We start from the raw sequence: 27,416 nt of genomic DNA on the forward strand, positions 1-27,416 counted from the left end.
CCACATCCATTGGCTCCCCATTATCTACCGCACTGGTAATGTCCTCAAAAGATTCCACTAAATTAGGCACGACCTGCCCTTTATGAACCCATGCTGTGTCTGTCCAATGGGACAATTTCCATCCAGATGCCTCACTATTTCTTCCTTGATGATAGATTCCAGCATCTTTCCTGCTGCCAAAGTTAAGCTAATTGACCTATAATTACCCGCTTTCTGCCTACCTACTTTTTTAAACAGTGGTGTCACGTCTGCTAATTTCCAGTCCGCCAGAACCACCTCAGAGTCTAGTGAATTTTGGTAAGTTATCACTCGTGCATTTGCAATTTCCCTAGCCATCTCTTTTAGTACCCTGAGAGGCATTCCATCAGGGCCAGGAGACTTGTCTACCTTTAGCCTCATTAGTTTGCCCGTCACTACCGCCCCAGTGATAACAATCGTCTCAAGGTCCTCACCTGTCAGAGCCTCATTTCTATCAGTCACTGGCATGTTATTTGTGTCTTCCACTGTGAAGACCGACCCAAAAAAGCTGTTCAGTTCCTCAGCCATTTCCTCATCTCCCATTATTAAATCTCCCTTCTGATCCTCCAAAGGACCAATATTTACCTTAGCCACTCTTGTTTTATATATTTTTAGAAACGTTTACTATCTGTTCATATTCTGAGCAAGTTTACTCTCATAATATATCTTACTCTTCTTTATAGTAGCTTTATGTAGCTTTTTAGTAGCTTTCTGTTGCCCCCTAAAGATTTCCTAATCCTCTAGTCTCCCACTAATCTTTGCCACTTTGTATATTTTTTTCTTCAATTTGATACTCTCCCCTATTTCCTGAGATATCCACGTCAATTTTCCCTCTTTCTACCCTCCTTCCTTATTGTTGGTATAAACTTTTGCTGAGCACTGTGAAAAATTGCTTGGCAGGTTCTCCATTGTTCCTCAATTATTTCACCATAAAGTCTTTGCTCCCAGTCTACCTTAGCCATCTCTTCTCTCATCCCATTGCAATCTCCTTTGTTTAAGCATCAAAACACTAGTGTTTGATTTTACCTTCTCACCCTCCATCTGTATTTTAAATTCCATCATATTGTGATCGCTCCTTCCGAGAGGATCCCGAACTATGAGATCATTAATCAATCCTATCTCATTACACAGACCATATCTAGGATCGCTTGTTCCCTCGTAGGTTCCATTACATACTGTTCTGTGAAACTACTATTTGGTGGCCTATAGACTACACCTATCAGTGACTTTTTCACCTTACTATTCCTGATTTTGACCCAAATGGATTCAACCATATCTTCCATCACACCGATGTCATCCCTCACGACTGCCCAGATGTCATCCTTAAATAACAGAACTATTATGTTAATACCATCCACTCTGTCCTTCCGAATTGTTTGATACCCTTGGATATTTAACTCCCAGTCGTGACCTTCCTTTAACCGTTTCAGTAATGGCCACTAAATCATAGCCATTCATGATGATTTGTGCCATCGGCTTATTTACTTGTTCCAAATACTACTAGCATTCAGGTAAAGTACCCTTATGTTGGCTTTTCTACCTCCGTTTTGAATCTTAATAAACAAGGACACAAATCAGATCCCAGAAATGTTGGAGAATGAAAGGTTTAGTGAGAGGGAAGAACTGAGGGAGATCAACATTAGTAGAGAAATGGTGCTGGGAAAACTGATGGGACTGAAAGGGGATAAATCCCCAGGGCTTGAGAATCTGCATCCCAGAGTGCTTAAGCAGGTGACTCTGGAAATAGTGGATCCATTGGTGGTCATCTTCCGAGATTCTATAGATTCTGGAACTGTCCCTGCAGATTGGAGGGTAGCTCACGTCACTCCGATATTCAGAAAGGGAGGTAGAGAGAAAGCAGGGAATTATAGACCAGTAAACCTAACATCGGTAGTGGGAAAAATGCTTGAATTCATTATCAAGGACTTTATAGCAGAACATTTAGAAAGCAGTGCAGGATCAGTCAGAGTCAGCATGGATTTATGAAGGGAAAATCATGCTTGACAAATCTGTTGGAATTCTTTGAAGAGGTAACCAGTACAGTCGACAAGGGGGAGCCAGTCGATGTGGTATATTTGGACTTTCAGAAGGCGTTTGACAAAGTTCCGCATAAGAGATTATTGTGCAAAATTAAAGCGCATTGGATTGGGAGAAATGTATTGAGGTGGATAGAAAACTGGTTGGCAGAGAGGAAACAAAGAATGAGGATTAATGGGTCCTTTTCAAATTGGCAGGCAGCAACCAGTGGGGTATCGCAGGGATTGGTGCTGGGACCCCGGCTCTACACAATATATATAAATGATTTGAAAAATGTAACATCTCAAAGTTTGCAGATGATACCGAATTAGGTGGGAGGGTGAATTGTGACGAGGATGCAGGGATCCTACAGCAAGATCTGGACAGGTTGAGCGAGTGGGCAAACCAATGACAGATGTAGTGTAATTTGGATAAGTGTGAGGTGATTAATTTTGGAAACAAAAACAAGAAGGCAGATTACTACCTGAATGGTTGTAAATTGGGAGATGGGAGTGTGCAGCGGGACCTGGGTGTCCTTGTGAACCATTCGCTGAAGGTAAGCATACAGGTGCAGCTGGTGGTGGAGAAGGCTAATGCTATGTTGGCCTTCATTGCAAGAGGTTTCGAGTATAGAAGCAGGGATGTGTTGCTGCAATTGTGCAGGAACTTGGTGAGGCCACACTTGGAGTATTGTGTGCAGTTTTGGCCTCCTTCTCTGAGGAAGGATGTTCTTGCTCTCAAGAGAGTGCAGCGAAGGTTTACCAGACTGATTCCAGGGATGGCGGGACTGTCATATGAGGAGAGATTGACTAGTTTAGGATTGTTCTTGCTGGAATTCAGAAGGATCAGGGGGGATCTCATAGAGAGATAAAATTCTAGCCGGACTGGTAGGTGCAGGGAAGATGTTACCAATTATGGGTGTGTCCAGAACCAGGGGTCACAGCCTGAGGATTCAGGGTAAACCATTTCGGACAGAGATAAGGAGACATTTCTTCACACAAAGAGTGGTGAGCCTGTGGAATTCATTACCACAGGAAGTAGTTGATGCTAAAACTTTGAATATATTCAAGAGGCGGTGGGATATAGCACTTGGGGAGAATGGGATCAAAGGCTATGGGGAGAAAGCAGGATTAGGCTATTGAGTTGGATGATCAGCCATGATCGTGATGAATGGCGGAGCAGCTCAAAGGGCCAAATAGGCCTCCACCTGCTCCTATCTTCTATGTATCTATGTTAACACCTCTATCAGTAACCTCTTCTAAGTTATTTTTCCTTTTAACTTTTCTCCTAATGTTCCTTATTGTTGAACCCATATCTTCATGTACTAACCTGCTGCTTTGTTTTCCATTTATGTTTTAATTCCCGTTTTATTCCTTTTAGTATTACTGGGCCTATTCACTGAGCTCTCCTCAGTCACTGTACCCTGTACTGTGGCCCTTTTTGATTTTTGACTGTGGCTTCTCTGCCTTACACTTTCCCCCTTACTGCCTTTTGTTTCTGTCGTATTTTACTTCCCTCCGATTTCCTGCATCGGTTCCCATCCCCCTGCCACATTAGTTTAAACCCTCCCCAACAGCACTCGCAAACACCCATGGACATTGGTTCCAGTCCTGCTCAGGTGCAGACCAGTTTGTACTTGTCCCACCTCCCCCTAACCGGTTCCAATGCCCCAGGAATTTGAATCCCTCCCTTTTGCACCATCTCTTGAGCAAGGCATTCATCCTATCTATCCTGTCATTCCTACTCTGACTAGCTTGTGGAACTGGTAGCAATCCTGAGATTACTACCTTTGAGGTCCTACTTTTTAGTTTAACTCTTAATTCCCTGAATTCAGCTTGTAGGACCTCATCCCATTTTTTACCGAGATTGCAACGTCCGGGTGTCCCTGGTACACAGCTGCCTGTGACAGGGCAGCGCTGTCCTGTGCCTCGGCCACCACCCGCACAGAGTGCCCAGGCCTTGGACAACATAACCCATGGCCAACACCAACGCCCCCACGGCATCCACTGCGGACGCCACCTGTTCAGTGTTGACCTTGGTGGCATGCATTGTCGGCAATGACTCCTACCCCTGGACTCCTCCTGTAGGCACTGAATGGCTGCTGACAGCCCCTCATGTAGTCTCTGGCTGTGCATCTCCATTATCGATGGGACCATCCTATCCAGAAGCCCGAGACCCATCTGGACAGCAGCTCGGCCCTCTGAACATCCGCCCCCTTGAGGGTTTCTACCTCCACCTGATGTACCGCAGCACATGCGTGGTCCAGGCGTCTCTTCACTGAAGTTCCCAACCGAGGTGAATGTCTCTGGAATGGTAGAGGGTGTTCGAGACAGCTGTGACGGTAAATCAGTATCGTCCCACAACTGGTGCTCCCGGGTGTCTTGGCTGACAGTTGGGGGCTTTCTTCGCTGTCTGTTGCCTCCTCGTCACTGGAATCTGCTTGGGGTTAAGGGTGGCGGAACACCAGAAGGGCCTGCCTCGTCGCCAGGGGATCCTGTAAGACACAAGACATGATGCATGACTGGATCACGGGTTGGGGTGGTGGGTGGTGGAGAGCAATCGTGAAGGGGTGGTGTGGGGGTGGTGGAATGGGGGTCATGCCATGGGAAACAGAAACACAGCGGGTTCTCACATGGTTGCCCGATGCCAACCTCCGCCTTATGACTGCTCTCTCTCCGGGACCACTGACCAGGTCCAGAACTGCCGCTCCGCTGCGGTGAGGTGCTCCAGGTCCGGGGTCCCCACAGGTCTACAGAATGCACAAAGTCTGACGTGAGCAGCACAGGAGGTGGGCAGCTGGTGGCCTTCGTGGCCTGGGCACCCAGCTATGGTGGCCTGTATGGGTGCTAGAATATAGTGCAGGATGGGGAGCGCGCATGCTGCTGCTGGGTGGGGTTCGGTCGTCTTTCATCTGGTGGTGTGTGGAATGTGGGTTGGTGCCAGGGCCACAGTGATGCCTACTCACCTTGGCCATCCTGAAGAGGTTGTGCAACTTCTTTCGGCACTGCTGGCCAGTCCTGGCAGTGGGGCCCTCCGCGCTCACAGCCTCTGCCACCTGCACCCAGGCACAGTGTACAGCGGCACATGAGAACCTCATTCTCACCCCAGGAACAGGATGGCCTGCCTCTCCTCAATGGTGTCCAGCAGGGTCTCCAACTCAGCGATGGCAAACCAGGGTGCCACTCTCCATGCTGCCATCTTTTTGGCTGGGATGAGTGTGTCTATGGGGAGTCGAGTGCTAATATGCGGCTGTAGTTTGCCAGCCTCCTGAGTGGCAATCCTGACCCCGGCGAATCTGTCACCGTTTTTCTTTTTTAAAAGATATTTCTTTATTCTCTTCCTTTTTCACATTTTCTCCCAAATTTACACCCACCAACAATAAACAATAATCAGTAACAAATAAGTCAATCCCCATATCAATAACAACGATCCCATCCTCCCACCAACCCCCAAACATTAGCCCGCATGTTCACATAACCAAATGACAAAAAAGAATCAGGAATTACCCAAAGTCACCATCAACACACTCTCTCCCCCCCCCCCCCCCCCCCCCCCAAATAACGTTCAATGTTATCCAGTTCTTGAAAGTGCATGATGAATAATGATGAATCGTAAAACCCCTCCATCCTTCCCTCAGTTCAAACGTAACCTTCTCAAGAGTCCAGAATTCCAACAAGTTCCCCCGCCACGCCAGGGCACAGGGTGGAGAGGCTGCCCTCCACCCCATCAGGATCTGACTTCGTGCAATCAACGAGGCGAAGGCTACAACATCTGCCTCCGCACCCGTTTCCAACCCTGGCTGGTCCGACACCCCGAATATGGCCACCCGGGGTCCCGGGTCCAGTTTCACGTGTGATGTGTTGGGTACTCTGGATCTGTGGAGACTGTGTTTACCTTAGCAGTGACATAGGCAGGCTACTAACACTTGTAACAGTACAACACTATTTTATTAAGCTAGGAACTGTTGAACATACTTTCACTGTGGGTCGACACTATGTTAGATTAACTGAAGACCTATGCCTATCCTGACCAGTCTAAACTGTTAGCACATGGTGAAGGTCTGTGCTACAAGCTGCAAGCTCTGTCCTTCTCAGAGGCTGCATCCCAAATGAGCGGGAAAACTAGTGCCCTCTGGCTTTATAGTGACCGTGCCCTAACTGGTGATTGGCTGCTGTGTTGTTTGTGTTGATTGGTCTTGCAGTGTGTCAGTCAGTGTGTGTCTGCATCATTATATACTGATATGTATATTATGACAACGTGCACCACTTTAGAAATGACCGTAAAAGCCTCCTTCCTGTAATCCTCTACTTTGGACCAAAACAAAGAACAAAGAAAAATGACAGCACAGTAACAGCCCCTCCAAGCCTGCGCCGATCCAGATCCTCTGTCTAAAACTGTCGCCTATCTTCTAAGGATCTGTATCCCTCTGCTCCCTGCCGATTCATGTATCTGTCTCGATACATCTTAAATGACGCTATCGTGCCCGCCTCTACCACCTCTGCCAGCAATGCGTTCCAGGCACCCACCACCCTCTGCGTAAAGAACTTTCCACGCATATCTCCCTTAAACTTTTCCCCTCTCACCTTGAACTCATGACCACTAGTAATTGAGTCCCCCACTCTGGGAAAAAGCTTCTTGCTATCTACCCTGTCTATACCTCTCATGATTTTCTAGACTTCAATGAGGTCCCCCCTCAACTTCCGTCTTTCTAATGAATATAATCCGAATCTACTCAATCTCTCTTCATAGCTAGCGCCCTCCATACCAGGCAACATCCTGGTGAACATCCTCTGCACCTTTTTCAAAACATCCACATCCCGTACCAGCCTCCATGAACAGGCGCCGGAATGTGGCGACTAGGGGCTTTTCACAGTAACTTCATTTGAAACCTACTTGTGACAATAAGCGATTTTCATTTCATTTTCATTTCATTTCATTTCCTTTTGGTAATATGGTGACCAGAACTGTACGCAGTATTCCAAATGTGGCCGAACCAAAGTCTTATACAATTGTAACATGACCTGCCAACTGTTGTACTCAATACCCCTTCCAATGAAGGCAAGCATGCCTTATGCCTTCTTGACGACTCTATCGACCTGCGCAGCCACCTTCAGGGGACAATGGACCTGAACAAAATATTCACTCTTGTCGAGATTCAGTTTGTATCCCGAGAAAGACCCAAAACTCGAAGCAGCTCCAATATTCCCCCTATCGACACACTCTGTTCCGACACGTATAACAGTAAGTCGTCGGCATACAAGGACAACCTATGCTCTATTCCCTCCCGCACTATTCAATTCCATACCCCCAAACTTCTTAATGCGATAGCCAATGGCTCAATCGCGAGTGCAAACAGCAGGGGGAACATAGGACATCCCTGCCTCGTCCCACGGTAGAGAGAAAAGTATCTCGAGCTGATGTTGTTTGTGCGGACACTCGCCCTCGGCTCCTTATATAATAGCTTTACCCAGTTCACAAATCTTGGTCCAATCCCAAACCACTCCAGAACTGCCATTCTACCCGGTCGAACGCCTTCTCAGCGTCCAATGCCACAACCACCTCTGTTTCCTTCCCCTCTGCCGGTGCCATAACAACGTTCAATACCTATCTAATGTTTGAAAAGAACTGCCTTTCACGAACCCCGTCTGATCTTCACCTATCACCTTTGGGAGGCACTCCTCCAGCCTACCCGCCAGTACTTTCACCAATACTTTTCCGTCCACATTCAGAAGTGATATGGGCCTATACGACCCCTTCGGATCCTTATCGTTTTTTAGCAACAGGGATATCGATACCTGCCCCAAAGTTTGTGGCAACACCCCCTTCCCTATCGCCTCTTCAAACATCCCCACAATCAGGGGTGCCAGCGTATCCTTGAATTTTTTATAATATTCCACCGGAAACACATCCAGCCCTGCCACCTTCCCCGACTGCATTCTCCCAATCGCATCCTTTATCTCCTGCTCCACTATCGCTCCTTCTAATGTAGCCCTGTCCCCCTCCCCTAACCTCGGGTATTCCAACTGATCTAGAAATTCCTGCATCTCACGGGCTCCCCCATGTGGCTCTGACCTGAACAACCTCCCAATTGGGGCCGTATACACTTAACAGCGCCACTAACCTCCCCTCCAGCGCCCCTGTCACAATCACATATCTACCCCCCTGATCTGCCACCACCTTCTCCACCCAAAGCGTGCTCTTTTGCCGACCATTACCGCTACCCCTCGAGCTCTTCCGTCAAGTCCAGAGTGAAACACCTGACTAACCCAGCCCTCTTTAAGTCTCACCTGGTCTTTCACACTCAAGTGAGTCTCCTGCAGCATTGCTACATCGGCTTTCAAACTTTTAAGATGTACAAGCACCCTTGACCTCTTGACTGGACCTCCTAACCCCCTCACATGCCATGTGATTACCCTAACTGGGGGGTCTCTCACCCCCCCCCCCCCCCCACCCTTCTTATCCACCATCATCATACCACCGGACCCTGCCCCATGAGCCTGATCCGCCCCTATCCATTAAGGCACCGTTTTTCATTGGAATCGATCGTGTTCCACGTGGCCTGGAGCTAGCCCATTAACAGATTATGACCGGTCCGGTACCAATCTAGTTGTTGTAAAAGTCCAGTGCTGCCTTCAAAACGGAGAATACCGCCCATTGTATCAATTCATATGCCCTTAAGTAAGAAATGTTGACTAACCAAAAGACTAAAAAAATCTATTTAATGCAATTCAAGTAGAGTTCCCCGCAATACTTGAGTATTAAACTGCTGCTAGGGGATTTGATGAAAGGTTAATAACCTTCATTCTTAAAGCATTTATTTTTATATTCCAGCTTTTACACTAGGAAATTTTTTTCTCAATACCATCTCTGATTTTTTTAAAGTGTGTGCGTCAGGATTTCCTGGACCAAAGTGCGGTTTTGAGGATCAGATTTGTGATTGCACTGGTATTGTGAAGACTTCTTTCGCTGAAGGTATGATTGCTAACCTTCTCTTTTTGGTTGAATAAACATTGAATTCTATGTTCACTGCATAAACTACATGTCAAATTGTCCCGACATTTGTCAGAGTATCAGGATCAGACTGAAAACCATCACGTATCTTTCCAGCTACACAACCGAGGTTTCATTCCATATTTTCTGGCACTCAGTACAGAGAGAATCTGGGGGCATGGTTTGCACAGTCACTCAAGTGGGGCAAGGTCAGCTCCACAGAGATTGTGCCACCATCATTAAAAGATGGCCGCATCTGTACTAAAAGTAGTCCCTGTAAATGCAGTGAAATCACATGCTTGAGTGATAGGGATGCACTTACATCTCTTTGATGTGGTCAATGTTTACAACATTGGGGTTTCACCACTTCGGCCACTGAAACATGAAGGGATATGAATGGATCAAAGATGGTTTGTACAAGCTATCAATCACAGACAACTATTCGAAAGCTGTGAATGGCTTGCAGATAATGGATCTGTAGGAATCAGATGCAGGCTGCTCTCTTTCGAGGAATGAGCACGTGGAGCTGCAAGGTAAGTATTCAACTGTATTACTTCCTACTGCCTGTGTGTGTGTGGGGGGGGGGATCTGTGGAGGGGGTTCCTTTAGGCAGGGGGTCTGTTTAAGGGGGATCCCTATTACAGAAGTCCTTGGGGTGGTCCAATATTACAGCTTTCTCTGGGGGTTCCTCCTATTACAGGGGCCTCTGTTGAGGGCGGGGGGAGAAGGGAGGGAACTGTTGGATGAAGCGAGGGCAGACAGTGCTTTGTTGGGGGGAGGATGGTCACTACCAGTGAAACCTGGCATGGTGGACCTCGCGATGGACCAAGGGGGGAACCCCCTTGGCCCGCTGCGAGGTCCACCACATCATGTTCACGATTGCTGAGGCCACAAATGGTCTGCGCCCATGTGATTCTTGGTTGTGGGGAGCGGAGAACCATGGCAGGCCAGAGCATCAGGTGCCATGCCCGCTAAATAGATGCAAATTGGTTATTTAGACCCACTGTCTTTTTTTGTGTCCAATCCCCCCCCCCCCCCCCCCCCCCCCCGAGCATCGTGCTCGGGCGCCGGTCCCGATTTCACCTCGACGCCCGATTCTTCATCCTATCAGGGAACGGATTCCAGATGTCCCGGGAAAGGAGAATTCTGTCCATGGTTCTGGAAGGCAAAGAATTTTCCATGAGTTTAAGGGAGAACCTAAGCTAATTAGGGAGATCTTCATACCTTTTATCTTCAAGCCATTTATGTAGTTTGAAAAAAATTATCATCTGTTCAGAAAAGAAGTACTGATAAATACCAAATAGATTTGGTGAGAATTCTTCTTTTTACATGGCTTAAATCAATGTGCACCAGAGTAGCTAATAAAGTATTCAGTATAATGTTATTGTTTTTCATAGTGTGTGGTGTTTCTGTGGAAGCCTGCAAGCAATATTGTGCGAAAAATAAACGTGGCGTAGACTGCTCCATGTGTATTCCGGTTTGTCCAGGTTAGTACCCCACTGGAACGAAAGGGAAAATGCTGGAGTTAGCAGTACGTCTTCAGGGTAGGCATTCCTGGAAGAGAGGTGGCAGTGAGTTAAACACTGGATAAAAGCAAATTACTGTGGATGCTGGAATCTGAAATGAAAGGGAAAACGCTGGATTTTCCAGCATTTTCCCTTTCGTTTCAGATTCCAGCATCCGTAGTAATTTGCTAGTACCCCACTGGGTTGTTCCATGTCCAGAAACCATAGTATATCATTGCAGATCTCTGGCTGTCAACCTTAAATAGACTTGTCGCTCTTGCTCTGCGTGTTCATTACAAGGACATACACGTTCATCTCCGTGAAGTCTGCCACCTACTTTACTGATTTGATTGCCCAGCTTATTTCATTGCCTGCTTCCTCCAATGCTCCTGCTTCTGAATATAATCTTAGCCTCTCCTTCAGGTATCATGATTAATTTACAACAGGGTTAGTGCCACTGAAGTCCTATTCCAGCACCTCAGGCTTTTAATTTTATCCAGAGTAAATTGATCAACGTCGGATGCAAACTTGTACAAGATAGCAACTTGTGCAATCCAATAGCACAGAGCGGCATGGTGGCACAAGTGGTTATCAGCACCAGCGACCCAGATTCAATTCCGGCCTTGGGTGAATTTCTGTATGAAGCTTGCACGCTCTCCCTGTGTCTGTGTGAGTTTCTTCTGGGTGCTCTGGTTTTCTTCCACAGTCCGAAGATGTGCAAGTTATTTGGACTAGCCATCATATTATGCAGAGTTACAGGGTTGGGGCGTGGCCGTGGGCATAGATAGAATGCTCTTTCCGAGAGTCGGTGCATACTCGATGAGCCATATATCGTCCTTCTGCACTGTAGGGATTCTATGAATAAAAATGTGTTTTTTTTTCATTTATTTAATCTCCACATATAAACTGAGATGTTATGCTCACTAATTTTGTAAGATTATTTGCTGAGCATGGCAACATGCACTGTGGAAAGATACATCCATCACCTTGTAGCATGGATTTGGATCCCACTTGAGGGACTTTTGATTAAGAATCATTCTTACCCACTACCTCATGTTTCTTCTGTTATAAAGAATAATTTGTTTGCACATAGAACTACCTTATTAAATAGACAAGATGCATTTGTCTGTCTTGTGGCTAGAGGGTAGGACAGTAAAATGGTTAGCTTGATGTTTTCCAGTTATGTTTACTGCATATTTCATCATCATTCCTGTTATAAATAAACAGGAAATGTATTTCAATTTACAAACCTGGTGACTAATTATTTGGTGGCCAAGGGCCAAAGATTTCGGGAATTTTTATTAGAATTATTGGTTAAATGTAACTCCAGGGCTGAAATTGACCACACACTAGCCCACTAACAGTTGTGACTTTAAAGAATAGACATAAGAAAGTTTGTTGGTAAATTTTAATCAAAAGAAAGGACAACCATTTATTTAAATATGTTATGGGCCAGGGTTTGGAGAACCCCAAAGTGTATCATGGAGTTCACCTGACCCACAACTTTTAATAGATTGTGGTATGGGGAGCACACAGCCCACTCTACAGGTGTGGTGCAGCAGAAATGGAAAAGTATTTTTTAAGCAAAACAATGTTTATTCTATGAATTCAAGTTAACCTTTTTAAAACAGTGAACATCTTAGCAACCATTAATTAAAATACAACCCCCAAAGAATACAACACTAAGTAATCCGTAAGCTGTCCTTTTAACATCCAGAAGACTTTAAAGAAAAACCTTTAAACAGAAGCACATCAGGTTAAAGTCACAACTAAGAGCAGTTAATAGTTTTAAATCACCAAAGGATCGATTACATTCTTTAGATTACAGAGAGGGACTCTAATACACCTTCTGGCTGTGACTGCAGCTATCCAGCTCTGAAAACGAAACTAAAACACACACTGCAGCAAACAGCCTACAACAAAAGTAAAAAGCTGACAGACAGCCCATCACCACCCACTCTCTGACATCACTGCATGACTGCATCACTGTACTCTCACATGACAAGTAATATCCAAACGGTAAATGCAGCAAAACACTCACAACCTCAAACATACAGACACACATGCACACACAGAAGAAAAAGTGGTGGGGTAATAATATTGATAGGAGTGAAAATCGCACAGTACCTTTGAAGATTAAATCCTGTCTTCACAATGAGAATATCTTCTACTGTGTTGTGTAGCACTACCATTGTGCTAAATGGAATAGGTTTCAAACAGATCTAGCAAATCAAAACTGGGTCCAACAGCAGCACAATTGTACTCAACTGCAATCTATAACTTCATGGCCTGGTGTATCTCCCACTCTACCATTACCACCAAGCCAGGGAACCAAGCCTGGTTCATTGAAGAGTGCTGGAGGGCATGCCAGGAGGAACACCAGGCATACCGGAAAATGAGATATCCAGCCATGAATGGTGGTGGACAATTAAACAACTCAGTGAAGGAGGAGCCTCCACAACTACCCTCATCCTCATGATGGAGGAGCCCAGCACAGCCCAGCGTAGCAAAACAATGGTACCATGGTCACAAATACCCATACACAGCCGCTCGGAGTGGCTGCAGGACATTCTGGGGAGGGGGGGAGGGTGAACAGCCAGCTGTCATGGTGCACATAGGCACCAGCGATATAGGTTAAAAAAAAGGGACAAGCTGAATTCAGGGAGTTAGGAGTTAAACTAAAAAGTAGGACCTCAAAGGTAGTAATCTCAGGATTGCTACCTGTGCCACAAGCTAGTCAGAGTAGGAATGTCAGGATAGATAGGATGAATGCTTGGCTCGAGAGATGGTGCAAGAGCGAGGGATTCAAATTCCTGGGGCATTGGAACCGGTTCTGGGGGAGGTAGGACCAGCACAAACCGGGCGATCTGCACCTGGGCAGGGCTGGAACCGATGTCCTAGGGGGGGTGTTTGCTCGAGCTGTTGGGGAGGGTTTAAACTAATGTGGCAGGGGGATGGGAACCAATGCAGGAAGTCAGAAGGTAGTAAAACAGTGACAGAAACAAAAGGCAGTAAGGGGAAAGTGTAAGGCAGAGGAGCCACAGTTAAAAATCAAAAAGGGCGACAGTACAAGGATCAGTGACTGAGGGAAGCTCAGTGAATAGGCCCAGTAATACTAAAAAGAATAAAACGGGAAGTAAAAACATAAATGGTAAGCGACGCGGCGGGTTGTTACATGAAGATATGGGTTCAACGACAAGGAAAATTAGGAGAAAGTTAAAAGGAAATATAACTTAGGAGAGGTTACTGATCGAGGTGTTAAGATTCAAAACAGAGGTATAAAAGCCAACATAAGTGTATTTTACCTGAATGCTCATAGTATTGACAGGATTGATTAATGATCTCATAGTTAGGGATCCTCTCGGAAGGAGCGATCACAATATGGTGGAATTTAAAATACAGATGGAGGGTGAGAAGGTAAAATCAAACACTAGGGTTTTGTGCTTAAACAAAGGAGATTACAATGGAATGAGAGAAGAGCTAGCTAAGGTAGACTGGGAGCAAAGACGTTATGGTGAAACAGTTGAGGAACAGTGCAGAACCTTCCAAGCGATTTTTCACAGTGCTCAGCAAAGGTATATACCAACAAAAAGGAAGGACGGTAGAAAGAGGGAAAATCGACCATGGATATCTAAGGAAATAAGGGAGAGTATCAAATTGAAGGAAAAAGCATACAAAGTGGCAAAGATTGGTGGGAGACTAGAGGACTGGGAAATCTTTAGGGGGCAACAGAAAGCTACTAAAAAAGCTATAAAGAAGAGTAAGATAGAGTATGAGAGTAAACTTGCTCAGAATATAAAAACAGATAGTAAACGTTTCTACAAATATATCAAACAAAAAAGAGTGGCTGGGGTAAATATTGGTCCTTTGGAGGATCAGAAGGGAGATTTAATAATGGGAGATGAGGAAATGGCTGAGGAACTGAACAGGTTTTTTGGGTCGGTCTTCACAGTGGAAGACACAAATAACATGCCAGTGACTGATAGAAATGAGGCTATGACAGGTGAGGACCTTGAGATGATTATTATCACGAAGGAGGTAGTGATGGGCAAGATAATGGGGCTAAAGATAGACAAGTCTCCTGGCCCTGATGGAATGCATTCCAGAATGCTAAAAGAGATGGCTAGGGAAATTGCAAATGCACTAGTGATAATTTACCAAAATTCACTAGACTCTGGGGTGGTCCCGGCGGATTGGAAATTAGCAAACGTGACACCACTGTTTAAAAAAGGAGGTAGGCAGAAAGCGGGTAATTATAGGCCAGTGAGCTTAACTTCGGTCAAAGGCCTTACTGAAGTCCATATAGACAACATCCACTGCCCTACCTGCATTAATCATCTTTGTGACCTCCTCAAAAAACTCTATCAAGTTAGTGAGACATGACCTCCCCTTCACAAAACCGTGCTGCCTCTCGCTAATATGACCCCTTGCTTCCAAATGGGAGTGTCATAGAATTTACAGTGCAGAAGGAGGCTATTCGGCCCATCGAGTCTGCACTGGCTCCTGGAAAGAACACCCCACCCAAGGTCAACACCTCCACCCCATCCCCATAACCCAGCAACCCCACCCAACACTAAGGGCAATTTTGAACACTAAGGGCAATTTATCATGGCCCATCCACCTAACATGCACATCTTTGGACTGTGGGAGGAAACCGGAGCACCCGGAGAAAACCTACACACACACGGGGAGGATGCGCAGACTCCGCACAGACAGTGACCCAAGCGAGAATCGAACCTGGGACCCTGGAGCTGTGAAGCGATTGTGCTATCCATAGCGAGACATCTGGATGGAAATTGCCCCATTGGGCAGACGCAGCATGGGTTCATAAAGGGCAAAACGTACCTAACTAATTTAGTGGAATTTTTTGAGGACATTACCAGAGCAGTAGGTAATGGGGAGCCGATGGATGTGGTATTTCTGGATTTCCAGAAAGCCTTTGACAAGGTGCCACACAAAAGGTTGCTGCATAAGATAAAGATGCAAGGCGTCAAGGGTAAAGTAGTAGCATGGATAGAGGATTGGTTAATTAATAGAAAGAAAGAGATGGGGATTAATGGGTGTTTCTCGGGTTGGCAATAAGTAGCTAGTGGTGTCCCTCAGGGATCAGTGTTGGGCCCACAATTGTTCACAATTTACATAGATGATTTGGAGTTGGGGACCAAGTGCAATGTGTCCAAGGTTGCAGACGACACTAAGATGAGTGGTATAGCAAAAAGTGCAGAGGATACTGGAAGTCTGCAGAGGGATTTGGATAGGTTAAGTAAATGGGCTAGGGTCTGGCAGATGGAATACAATGTTGACAAATGTGAGGTTATTCATTTTGGTATGAATAACAGCAAAAGGGATTATTATTTAAATGATAAAATATTAAAACATGCTGCTGTGCAGAGAGACCTGGGTGTGCTTGTGCATGAGTCGCAAAAAGTTGGTTTACAGGTGCAAGAGGTGATTAAGAAAGTGAATGGAATTTTGTCATTCATTGCTAGAGGGATGGAGTTTAAGGGAGGTTATGTTGCAATTGTATAAGGTGTTAGTGAGGCCACACCTGGCGTATTGTGTTCAGTTTTGGTCTCCTTACCTGAGAAAGGACATACTGGCGCTGGAGGGTGTGCAGAGGAGATTCACTAGGTTAATCCCAGAGCTGAAGGGGTTGGATTACAAGGAGAGGTTGAGTAGAAGAGGATTGTACTCATTGGAATTTAGAAGGATGAGGGGGGATCTTATAGAAACATATAAAATTATGAAGGGAATAGATAGGATAGATGCGGGCAGGTTGTTTCCACTGGCGGGTGAAAGATTTAGGACTGAGTTTAGGAAGACCTCTCCACCCAAAGGGTTGTGAATCTATGGAACTCCTTGCCCAGTGAAGCAGTTGAGGCTCCTTCATTAAATGTTTTTAAGATAAGGATAGATAGTTTTTGAAGAATAAAGGGATTAAGGGTTATGGTGTTCAGGCCGGAAAGTGGAGCTGAGTCCACAAATGATCAGCCATGTTCCCATTGAATGGCGGAGCAGGCTCTAGGGGCCATATGGCCTACTCCTGCTCCTAGTTCTTATGTTCTTATAAGACATAGGAGCAGAATTTGGCCACTCGGCCCACCGAGTCTGCTCCTCCATTCGATCATGGCTGATATTTTTCTCATCCCCATTCTCCTGACTTTCCCCATAACCCCTGATCCCCTTATTAATCGAGAACCTATCTATCTCTGTCTTGAAACACTCAGTGATTTGGCCTCCACACCCTTCTGTGACAAAGAGTTCCACAGATTCGCCACCTTCTGGCTGAAGAAATTCCTCCTCATCTCTGTTTTAAAGGATTGTCCCTTTAGTCTGAGGTTGTGTCCTCTGGTTCTAGTTTTTCCTGCAAGTGGAAACATCTTCTCCACGTCCACTCTAGGCCTCGCAGTATCCTGTAAGTTTCAATAAGATCCCCTCTTATCCTTCTAAACTCCAATGAGTACAGACCCAGAATCCTCAACCGTTCCTCATATGACAAGCTCTTCATTCCAGGGATCATTCTTGTGAACCTCCTCTGGGCCCTTTCCAAGGCCAGCACATCCTTCCTTAGATATGGGGTCCAAAACCACTCACAATACACCAAATGGTGTCTGACCAGAACCTTATACAGCTCCAATTCAAATAGTGGTGGGCAATAAAATTGCTGTCCTAGCCAGCCCACATCCCATTAAAAGAAGTAAAAAATAATGATGACAATCAATGTACACCAATACAGTGTAGACTAGTCTAGTCAATGCACTATCACCAAATCAATCTGAGTGCAAAGCAAAATCATTGGCATCACTGGTGAAATGGCATTTTAAAGCCGAGCACAAGATAAGAGAGATCACAGTGATAAGGAAAAGGAAATAGATATTAATATTAAATACTTTAAACATCCCCTGTTTTCCTTAGATGATGCTGCAGAGGTTTTGAAAAAGGACGAGGCTTCAGTAATAATGCTGGCAAAGAGAAGGCTTTTTGGAGGTGCCACTATTCTAACAGTCGACGACTATCTGGATGGATTTAAACTATTTTACAAAAAGAATTAGTCCTGTCTTGCCAGATTCCACTTAAGTAAGTTACAAGCATTAATGTAATGTGGTGATGGCGAGGAGCTCGCTTTAAAATATTGTAGTCAGAGGGTTTAAATAATTTATGTGAGCTCTTGATCTAGCTTCCCTCCGCCCAACCTGAAGTCACTGAAGGAGGATGTGGCTAATTAAAGGCTGCATTGTGGTAATATATGAACAGTGAATCTTGATCGCATGCTATCCATGTTCCAACTGTTAAAAAGCAGGAGCTCCACACATTTGTATGATGGAATTGAAAGTGCTGGGCTCTAAAATCATGCTTACTATTTACTCTTTTATAAAAGCTTAACATATATTTATCAGCCAACATGAAGGCTAGATGAGATAGAAAGAGCTAGAGAAGGCAAACCAAACATGAGTTGTGAAATAGAGTGGGCAAATGATGGAGTGACACAGCACCCAAATTTTATTTAATGGGTGCCAATGCTGCATGATATGGGAGAGTGGGATGTTTACTAATTGGCCGAGCTGTATTGGAGGGCAAAACCTGATTGTAAAATGTTCAAGGTGTTCAGTTGCTCTGTCCTTAATTACAGACTCGAACAATTTTTCAATGGTGGTTAGGCTAACCGGTCTATAATTCCCTAGTTTTCCTCTCTCATGAATGAAAAAAATGAAATGAAAATCGCTTATTGTCACAAGTAGGCTTCAAATGAAGTTATTGTGAAAAGCCCCTAGTCGCCACATTCCGGCCCCTGTTCGGGGAGGCTGGTATGGGAATTGAACCGTGCTGCTGGCCTGCCTTGGTCTGCTTTAAAAGCCAGCTCTTTAGCCCTGTGCTAAACCAGCCCCTCATCTGTTTTAAGTAGCAGCATGATATGCACAAATTTGTAATCTAAAGGAATGGTTCCCAAATGAAGAAAACTTTAGTTAAGGATTATAGTTAGGGCATCTTTCTCATCTATACCCTTTAAAACCCTGTGAATGAAACCAAATGCTACTGGAGATTTGTCACTGTTTAGCTCTGTAATTTTTTTCAGTTGTTATTTTACTTATATTAACTTTGGCGACTAGCTGTCCCTGATTTGGTATTGATTTCCATGCGACATTGGTCATGCTGACCTCATTCTCCAATGGCATGCATCGGCCCATTTATTCAAGGTTTTTGCCATTTCTTTACTTTCATTGACCTCATCAGTTTAAGTGCCCCACATTGCTCCTCACCACTCTCTATTTTAAAAAAAAATTTAGAGTACCCAATTCATTTTTTTTCCAATTAAGGGACAATTTAGCGTGGCCAAGCCATCTTTTGGGTTGCGGGGGTGAAACCCATGCAAACACGGGGAGAATGTGCAAACTCCACACGGACAGTGACCCAGAGCCGGGATCGAACCTGGGACCTCGGCGCCATGAGGCTTCAGTGCTAACCCACTGTGCCACCGTGCTGCCCTTGTTCTCTTTTTTCTAATATAATTGTAAACATTGTTGATTTTGATGTTTTTTGAAAGCTTCTTTATATAACTCCCTTTTTGGAGCTCTTACTTTGGAGCTTTCTCACCCTGTGTTCTTCTTAGTATCTTTCCCAATTACCAGGAGCTATGCCATTTAGTTTTACTCATTTTTATGTTTTACATTTTGTTTTTATCTCCTCTCATCCCATTAGTTGTCGATACTTGTCTATTTGACAGAACTCTTGCCACTCAGAGGTATAAATTATGATCCCGTACCAGATCCCAACAATTGCTCGGATACCAGACAGAAACCTGAATATCTTATTTAATTTGTAAAACTGTGAGGAAAGGATACTACGCTCCAGGAGTGATTCCACACACAAATAGTCATAGCGTATTAAAACAAACTTGTAACTTGTAACTACAAACTCAAGCAACTTGTAAAATGTGAGAAATTGAGACTATTACCTGGATTAACCCTTAGCGTATTTCCCAGCTAAGTTAGATAGAGATAGAGAAATACAGCACAGAACAGGCCCTTCGGCCCACGATGTTGCGCCGAACTTTTGTCCTAGGTTAATCATAGAATTTTGGACAATTTGTCATGGCCAATCCACCCAACCTGCACATCTTTGGACTGTGGGAGGAAACCGGAGTACCCGGAGGAAACCCACGCAGTCACGGGGAGGATGTGCAGACTCCACACAGACAGTGACCCATGTCGAAATCGAACTTGGGACCCTGGAGCTGTGAAGCAATTGTGCTATCCACAATGCTACCGTGCTGCCCTTAAGACGTTAACCTACACTCCCTTATTCTACCCTAATCCAAGTACCTATCCAATAGCCGTTTGAAGGTCCATAAATTTTCCGACTCAACTACTACCACAGGCAGTGCATTCCATGCCCCCACTACTCTCTGGGTAAAGAACCTACCTCTGACATCCCCTCTATATCTTCCACCATTTATCTTAAATTTATGTCCCCTTGTAATGGTGTGTTCCACCCGGGGAAAAAGTCTCTGACTATCTACTCTATCTATTCCCCTGATCATCTTATAAACCTCTATCAAGTCGCCCCTCATCCTTCTCCGTTCCAATGAGAAAAGGCCCAGCACCCTCAATCTTTCCTCGTATGACCTACTCTCCATTCCAGGCAACATCCTGGTAAATCTCCTTTGCACCTTTTCCAAAGCTTCCACATCCTTCCTAAAATGAGGTGACCAGAACTGCACACAGTACTCCAAATGTGGCCTGACCAAGGTTTTGTACAGCTGCATCATCACCTCACGGCTCTTAAATTCAATCCCTCTGCTAATGAACGCTAGCACACCATAGGCCTTCTTCACAGCTCTATCCACTTGAGTGGCAACTTTCAAAGAACAATGAACATAGACCCCAAGATCTCTCTGCTCCTCCACATTGCCAAGAACCCTACCATTAACCCTGTATTCCGCATTCAGATTTGTCCTTCCAAAATGGACAACCTCACACTTGTCAGGGTTAAACTCCATCTGCCACTTCTCAGCCCAGCTCTGCATTCTATCTATGTCTCTTTGAAGCCGACAACAGCCCTCCTCACTATCCACAACTCCACCAATCTTCGTATCATCTGCAAATTTACTGACCCACCCTTCAACTCCCTCATCCAAGTCGTTAATGAAAATCACAAACAGCAGAGGACCCAGAACTGATCCCTGCGGTACGCCACTGATAACTGGGCTCCAGGCTGAATATTTGCCATCCACCACAACTCTCTGTCTTCTATCGGTTAGCCAGTTTGTTATCCAACTGGCCAAATTTCCCACTATCCCATGCCTCCTTACTTTCTGCATAAGCCTACCATGGGGAACCTTATCAAATGCCTTACTAAAATCCATGTACACTACATCCACTGCTTTACCTTCATCCACATGCTTGGTCACCTCTTCAAAGAATTCAATAAGACTTGTAAGGCAAGACCTACCCCTCACAAATCCGTGCTGACTATCCCTAATCAAGCAATGCCTTTCCAGATGCTCAGAAATCCTATCCCTCAGTACCCTTTCCATTACTTTGCCTACCACCGAAGTAAGACTAACTGGCCTGTAATTCCCAGGGTTATCCCTATTCCCTTTTTTGAACAGGGGCACGACATTCGCCACTCTCCAATCCTCTGGTACCACCCCTGTTGACAGCGAGGACGAAAAGATCATTGCCAACGGCTCTGCAATTTCATTTCTTGCTTCCCATAGAATCCTTGGATATATCCCGTCAGGCCCGGGGGACTTGTCTATCCTCAAGTTTTTCAAAACGCGCAACACATCTTCCTTCCTGACAAGTATCTCCTCAAGCTTATCAGTCTGCTTCACGCTGTCCTCTCCAACAATATGGCCCCTCTCATTTGTAAATACTGAAGAAAAATACTTGTTCAAGACCTCTCCTATCTCTTCAGACTCAATACACAATCTCCCGCTACTGTCCTTAATCGGACCTACTCTCACTCTAGTCATTCTCATATTTCTCACGTATGTGTAAAAGGCCTTGGGGTTTTCCTTGATCCTACCCGCCAAAGATTTTTCATGCCCTCTCTTAGCTCTCCTAATCCCTTTCTTCAGTTCCCTCCTGGCTATCTTGTATCCCTCCAGCGCACTGTCTGAACCTTGTTTCTTCAGCCTTACATAAGTCTCCTTCTTCCTCTTAACAAGACATTCAACCTCTCTTGTCAACCATGGTTCCCTCACTCGACCATCTCTTCCCTGCCTGACAGGGACATACATATCAAAGACACGCAGTACCTGATCCTTGAACAAGTTCCACATTTCACTTGTGTCCTTCCCTGACAGCCTATGTTCCCAACTTCTGCACTTCAATTCTTGTCTGACAGCATTGTATTTACCCTTCCCCCAATTATAAACCTTGCCCTGTTGCTCGTACCTATCCCTCTCCATTACTAAAGTGAAAGTCACAGAATTGTGGTCACTACCTCCAAAATGCTCCCCCACTAACAAATCTATCACCTGCCCTGGTTCATTACCAAGTACTAAATCCAATATGGCCTCCCCTCTGGTCGGACAATCTACATACTGTGTTAGAAAAGCTTCCTGGACACACTGCACAAACACTACCCCATCCAAACTATTTGATCTAAAGAGTTTCCACTCAATGTTAGGGAAGTTGAAGTCGCCCATGACTACTACCCTGTGACTTCTGCACCTTTCCAGAATCTGTTTCCCAATCTGTTCCTCCACATCTCTGCTGCTATTGGGGGGCCTATAGAACACTCCCAACAAGGTGACTGCTCCTTTCCTATTTCTAACTTCAACCCATATTACCTCAGTAGGCAGATCCCCCTCGAACTGCCTTTCTGCAGCTGTTATACTATCTCTAATTAACAATGCCACCCCCCCACCTCTTTTACCATCCTCCCTAATCTTGTTGAAACATCTATAACCAGGGACCTCCAACAACCATTTCTGCCCCTCTTCTATCCAAGTTTCCGTGATGGCCACCACATCGTAGTCCCAAGTACCGATCCATGCATTAAGTTCACCCACCTTATTCCTGATGCTTCTTGCATTAAAGTATACACACTTCAACCCATCTCCTTGCCTGCAAGTACTCTCCTTTGTCATTGTTACCTTCCCCACTGCATCACTACGTGCTTTGGCGTCCTGACTATCATCTACCTTAGTTGCTGGACTACAGATCCGGTTCCCATTCCCCTGCCAAATTAGTTTAAACCCTCCCGAAGAGTACTAGAAAACCTCCCCCCCAGGATATTGGTGCCCCTCTGGTTCAGATGCAACCCGTCCTGCTTGTACAGGTCCCACCTTCCCCAGAATGCGCTCCAATTATCCAAATACCTGAAGCCCTCCCTCCTACACCATTCCTGCAGCCACGTGTTCAACTGCACTCTCTCCCTATTCCTAGCCTCGCTATCACGTGGCACCGGCAACAAACCAGAGATGACAACTCTGTCTGTCCTGGCCCTTAACTTCCAGCCTAACTCCCTAAACTTGTTTATTACCTCCACACCCTTTTTCCTACCTACATCGTTGGTACCAATGTGCACCACGACTTCTGGCTGCTCACCCTCCCCCTTCAGGATCCTGAAGACACGATCAGAGACATCCCTGGCCCTGGCACCCGGTAGGCAACATACCTTTCGGGAGTCTCGCTCGCGACCACAGAATCTCCTATCTATTCCCCTAACCATTGAATCTCCTATTACTATTGCTTTTCTATGCTCCCCCCTTCCCTTCTGAGCCCCAGAGCCAGACTCAGTGCCAGAGACCTGGCCGCTGGGGCCTTCCCCCGGTAGGTCATCCCCCCCAACAGCATCCAAAACGGTATACTTGTTTTGAAGGGGAATGGCCACGAGGGATCCCTGCACTGTCTGCCTGTTAGTTTTCTTTCCCCTGACTGTAACCCAGCTACTCTTGTCCAGTACCTTTGGTGTGGCTACCTCCCTGTAACTCTTCTCTATGACCCCCTCTGCCTCCCGGATGATCCGAAGTTCATCCAGCTCCAGCTCCAGTACCTTAACACGGTCTCTGAGGAGCTGGAGTTGGGTGCACTTCCCGCAGGTATAGTCAGCGGGGACACCAGTGGTATCCCTCACCACCCACATCCTACAGGAGGAGCATGCAACTGCCCTAGCCTCCATCCCCTCTTACTTTACAGAATTAGCTGCCCTGTGGACCAACTGGACCTCCGCCCTCCGACTCTGCTTCCAGTCAGCTGTACTCTAAACTCCTGGCTCCCTTCACGCTCTTTGATAAATATAGGAAATGAAATGTAAGGAGCACCTTACTCCCTCCTCACCTAACTCCCTCAGTCACCAAACTCTCACTGTAGCACTCAAATGCCACAAGCTCAGCACTCCCTCAGTCACCAAACTCTCACTGTAGCACTCAAATGCCACAAGCTCAGCACTCAGTGCAAACAAAGTCTGCACTGTATCTAGCCCCTATTTATACTGTGACTCTAGCTTCTAAAAAACTGGCCTAATGCAATTAACTAATTAACAAGCTCCAGCTGCAAGTAAGTCCAAGTAGAACCTTGTTTAAAGCTGATTCAAAATTCACCTTCTTATAGACCAAACAGCAACTTTTAAGTTAATTAACTAAATAAAAGAAATACTAGACTTTAAATAACCCTTATACTCCCTCAGTCACCAAACTGTAAGGTCAGAGAAGGGGGCAAAAGAGGGGGAGGTGTGGCGCTGCTAGTCAAGGACAGTATTACGGTGGTAGAAAGGATGCAAGATGGGGACTCTTCTTCCGAGGTAGTATGGGCTGAGGTTAGAAACAGGAAAGGAGAGGTCACCCTGTTGGGAGTTTTCTATAGGCCACCTAATAGTTCTAGAGATGTAGAGGAAAGGATGGCGAAGATGATTCTGGAAAAGAGCGAAAGTAACAGGGTAGTTGTTATGGGAGACTTTAACTTTCCTAATATTGACTGGAAAAGATATAGTTCGAGTACATTGGATGGGTCGTTCTTTGTACAATGTGTGCAGGAGGGTTTTCTGACACAATATGTTGACAGGCCAACAAGAGGTGAGGCCACTTTGGATTTGGTTTTGGGTAATGAACCAGGCCAGGTGTTAGATCTGGAGGTAGGTGAACACTTTGGAGACAGTGACCACAATTCGGTGACCTTTACGTTAGTGATGGAAAGGGATAAGTATACCCCGCAGAGCAAGAGTTATAGCTGGGGGAAGGGCAATTATGATGCCATTAGACATGACTTAGGATGTGTTGGTTGGAGAAGTAGGCTGCAAGGGTTGGGCACACTGGATATGTGGAGCTTGTTCAAGGAACAGCTATTGCATGTTCTTGATAAGTACGTACCAGTCAGGCAGGGAGGAAGGGGTCGAGCGAGGGAACCGTGGTTTACCAAAGAAGTGGAATCTCTTGTTAAGAGGAAGAAGGAGGCCTATGTGAAGATGAGGCGTGAAGTTTCAGTTGGGGCGCTTGATAGTTACAAGGAAGCGAGGAAGGATCTAAAGAGAGAGCTGAGACGAGCAAGGAGGGGACATGAGAAGTCTTTGGCAGGTAGGATCAAGGAAAACCCAAAAGCTTTCTATAGGTATGTCAGGAATAAAAGAATGACTAGGGTAAGAGTAGGGCCAGTCAAGGACAGTGGTGGGAAGTTGTGTGTGGAGGCTGAGGAGATAAGCGAGATACTAAATGAATACTTTTCGTCAGTATTCACTCAAGAAAAAGATAATATTGAGGAGGAGAATGCTGAGACCCAGGCTATTAGAATAGATGGCATTGAGGTGCGTAGGGAAGAAGTGTTGGCAATTCTGGACAAGGTGAAAATAGATAAGTCCCCGGGGCCGGATGGGATTTATCCTAGGATTCTCTGGGAAGCCAGGGAAGAGATTGCTGAGCCTTTGGCTTTGATTTTTAGGTCATCATTGGCTACAGGAATAGTGCCAGAGGACTGGAGGATAGCAAATGTGGTCCCTTTGTTCAAGAAGGGGAGTAGAGATAACCCCGGTAACTATAGGCCGGTGAGCCTAACGTCTGTGGTGGGTAAAGTCTTGGAGAGGATTATAAAAGATACGATTTATAATCATCTAGATAGGAATAATATGATTAGGGATAGTCAGCATGGTTTTGTGAAGGGTAGGTCATGCCTCACAAACCTTATCGAGTTCTTTGAGAAGGTGACTGAACAGGTAGACGAGGGTAGAGCAGTTGATGTGGTGTATATGGATTTCAGTAAAGCGTTTGATAAGGTTCCCCACGGTCGGCTATTGCAGAAAATACGGAGGCTGGGGATTGAGGGTGATTTAGAGATGTGGATCAGAAATTGGCTAGTTGAAAGAAGACAGAGAGTGGTAGTTGATGGGAAATGTTCAGAATGGAGTTCAGTTACGAGTGGCGTACCACAAGGATCTGTTCTGGGGCCGTTGCTGTTTGTCATTTTTATAAATGACCTAGAGGAGGGCGCAGAAGGATGGGTGAGTAAATTTGCAGACGACACTAAAGTCGGTGGAGTTGTAGACAGTGCGGAAGGATGTTGCAGGTTACAGAGGGACATAGATAAGCTGCAGAGCTGGGCTGAGAGGTGGCAAATGGAGTTTAATGTGGAGAAGTGTGAGGTGATTCACTTTGGAAAGAATAACAGGAATGCGGAATATTTGGCTAATGGTAAAATTCTTGGTAGTGTGGATGAGCAGAGGGATCTCGGTGTCCATGTACATAGATCCCTGAAAGTTGCCACCCAGGTTGATAGGGTTGTGAAGAAGGCCTATGGTGTGTTGGCCTTTATTGGTAGAGGGATTGAGTTCCGGAGCCATGAGGTCATGATGCAGCTGTACCAAACTCTGGTACGGCCGCATTTGGAGTATTGCGTACAGTTCTGGTCGCCTCATTATAGGAAGGACGTGGAAGCTTTGGAACGGGTGCAGAGGAGATTTACCAGGATGTTGCCTGGTATGGAGGGAAAATCTTATGAGGAAAGGCTGATGGACTTGAGGTTGTTTTCGTTAGAGAGAAGAAGGTTAAGAGGTGACTTAATAGAGGCATACAAAATGATCAGAGGGTTAGATAGGGTGGACAGCGAGAGCCTTCTCCCGCGGATGGAGGTGGCTAGCACGAGGGGACATAGCCTTAAATTGAGGGGTAATAGATATAGGACAGAGGTCAGAGGTGGGTTTTTTACGCAAAGAGTGGTGAGGCCGTGGAATGCCCTACCTGCAACAGTAGTGAACTCGCCAACATTGAGGGCATTTAAAAATTTATTGGATAAGCATATGGATGATAAGGGCATAGTGTAGGTTAGATGGCCTTTAGTTTTTTTTTCCATGTCGGTGCAACATCGAGGGCCGAAGGGCCTGTACTGCGCTGTATCGTTCTATGTTCTATGTAAACTCTCACTGTAGCACTCAAATGCCACAAGCTCAGCACTCAGTGCAAAAACCAAAGTTCAAACCAATTTCAGTTGCACTGAAATAATGCCTAATATGATTACAGTTAATTATTCTTAATGAGTTCTCATTTAAACCTCTTATACCTGACTAGAATAGTCAATTTCTATCACAAACACAGGAATCCATGCTATATAGAGATGTCTTGAATAAACTACTTTGAGAAAGAGAAGTTCTTTTGGACACTTCTACAAATTCAGTAATTTTCAGGAATAATTTTAGCTAATATTTTAAAGGACCCCCCTCTATAATTGCTCAATCCAAAATGTATTAAAACAAACTATTATTAACACAGTCTTAATATAGAACATAGAACACTACAGCGCAGTACGGACCCTTCGGCCCTCGATGTTGCACCGGCCTGTGAAACCATCTGAAGCCTATCTGACCTACATTATTCCATTTTCATCCATATGTCTATCCAGTGACCACTTAAATGCCTTTAAAGTTGGCGAGTCTACTACTGTTGCAGGCCCCTAC

General features: G+C 45.4%; 1 protein-coding gene across 3 annotated transcripts in view; it reads left to right on the plus strand.

Annotated features, from left to right (window-relative positions):
* Positions 1-27,416, plus strand: part of LOC119955954 (C-type mannose receptor 2-like) — a 109,210-nt gene that overhangs the window by 65,382 nt on the left and 16,412 nt on the right. For all 3 annotated transcript variants that reach the window (XM_038782619.1, XM_038782618.1, XM_038782620.1), the window contains exons 6-8: positions 8,917-9,006; positions 10,422-10,511; positions 17,445-17,606. In XM_038782619.1, coding sequence (XP_038638547.1) covers positions 8,917-9,006; positions 10,422-10,511; positions 17,445-17,581 — 317 coding nt within the window. In that variant the 3' untranslated portion in view covers positions 17,582-17,606. The remainder of the gene's footprint in view (positions 1-8,916; positions 9,007-10,421; positions 10,512-17,444; positions 17,607-27,416) is intronic.

Source organism: Scyliorhinus canicula, chromosome 21 (genome assembly GCF_902713615.1).
Source record: "Scyliorhinus canicula chromosome 21, sScyCan1.1, whole genome shotgun sequence".
Classification (NCBI taxonomy): Eukaryota; Metazoa; Chordata; class Chondrichthyes; order Carcharhiniformes; family Scyliorhinidae; genus Scyliorhinus; species Scyliorhinus canicula.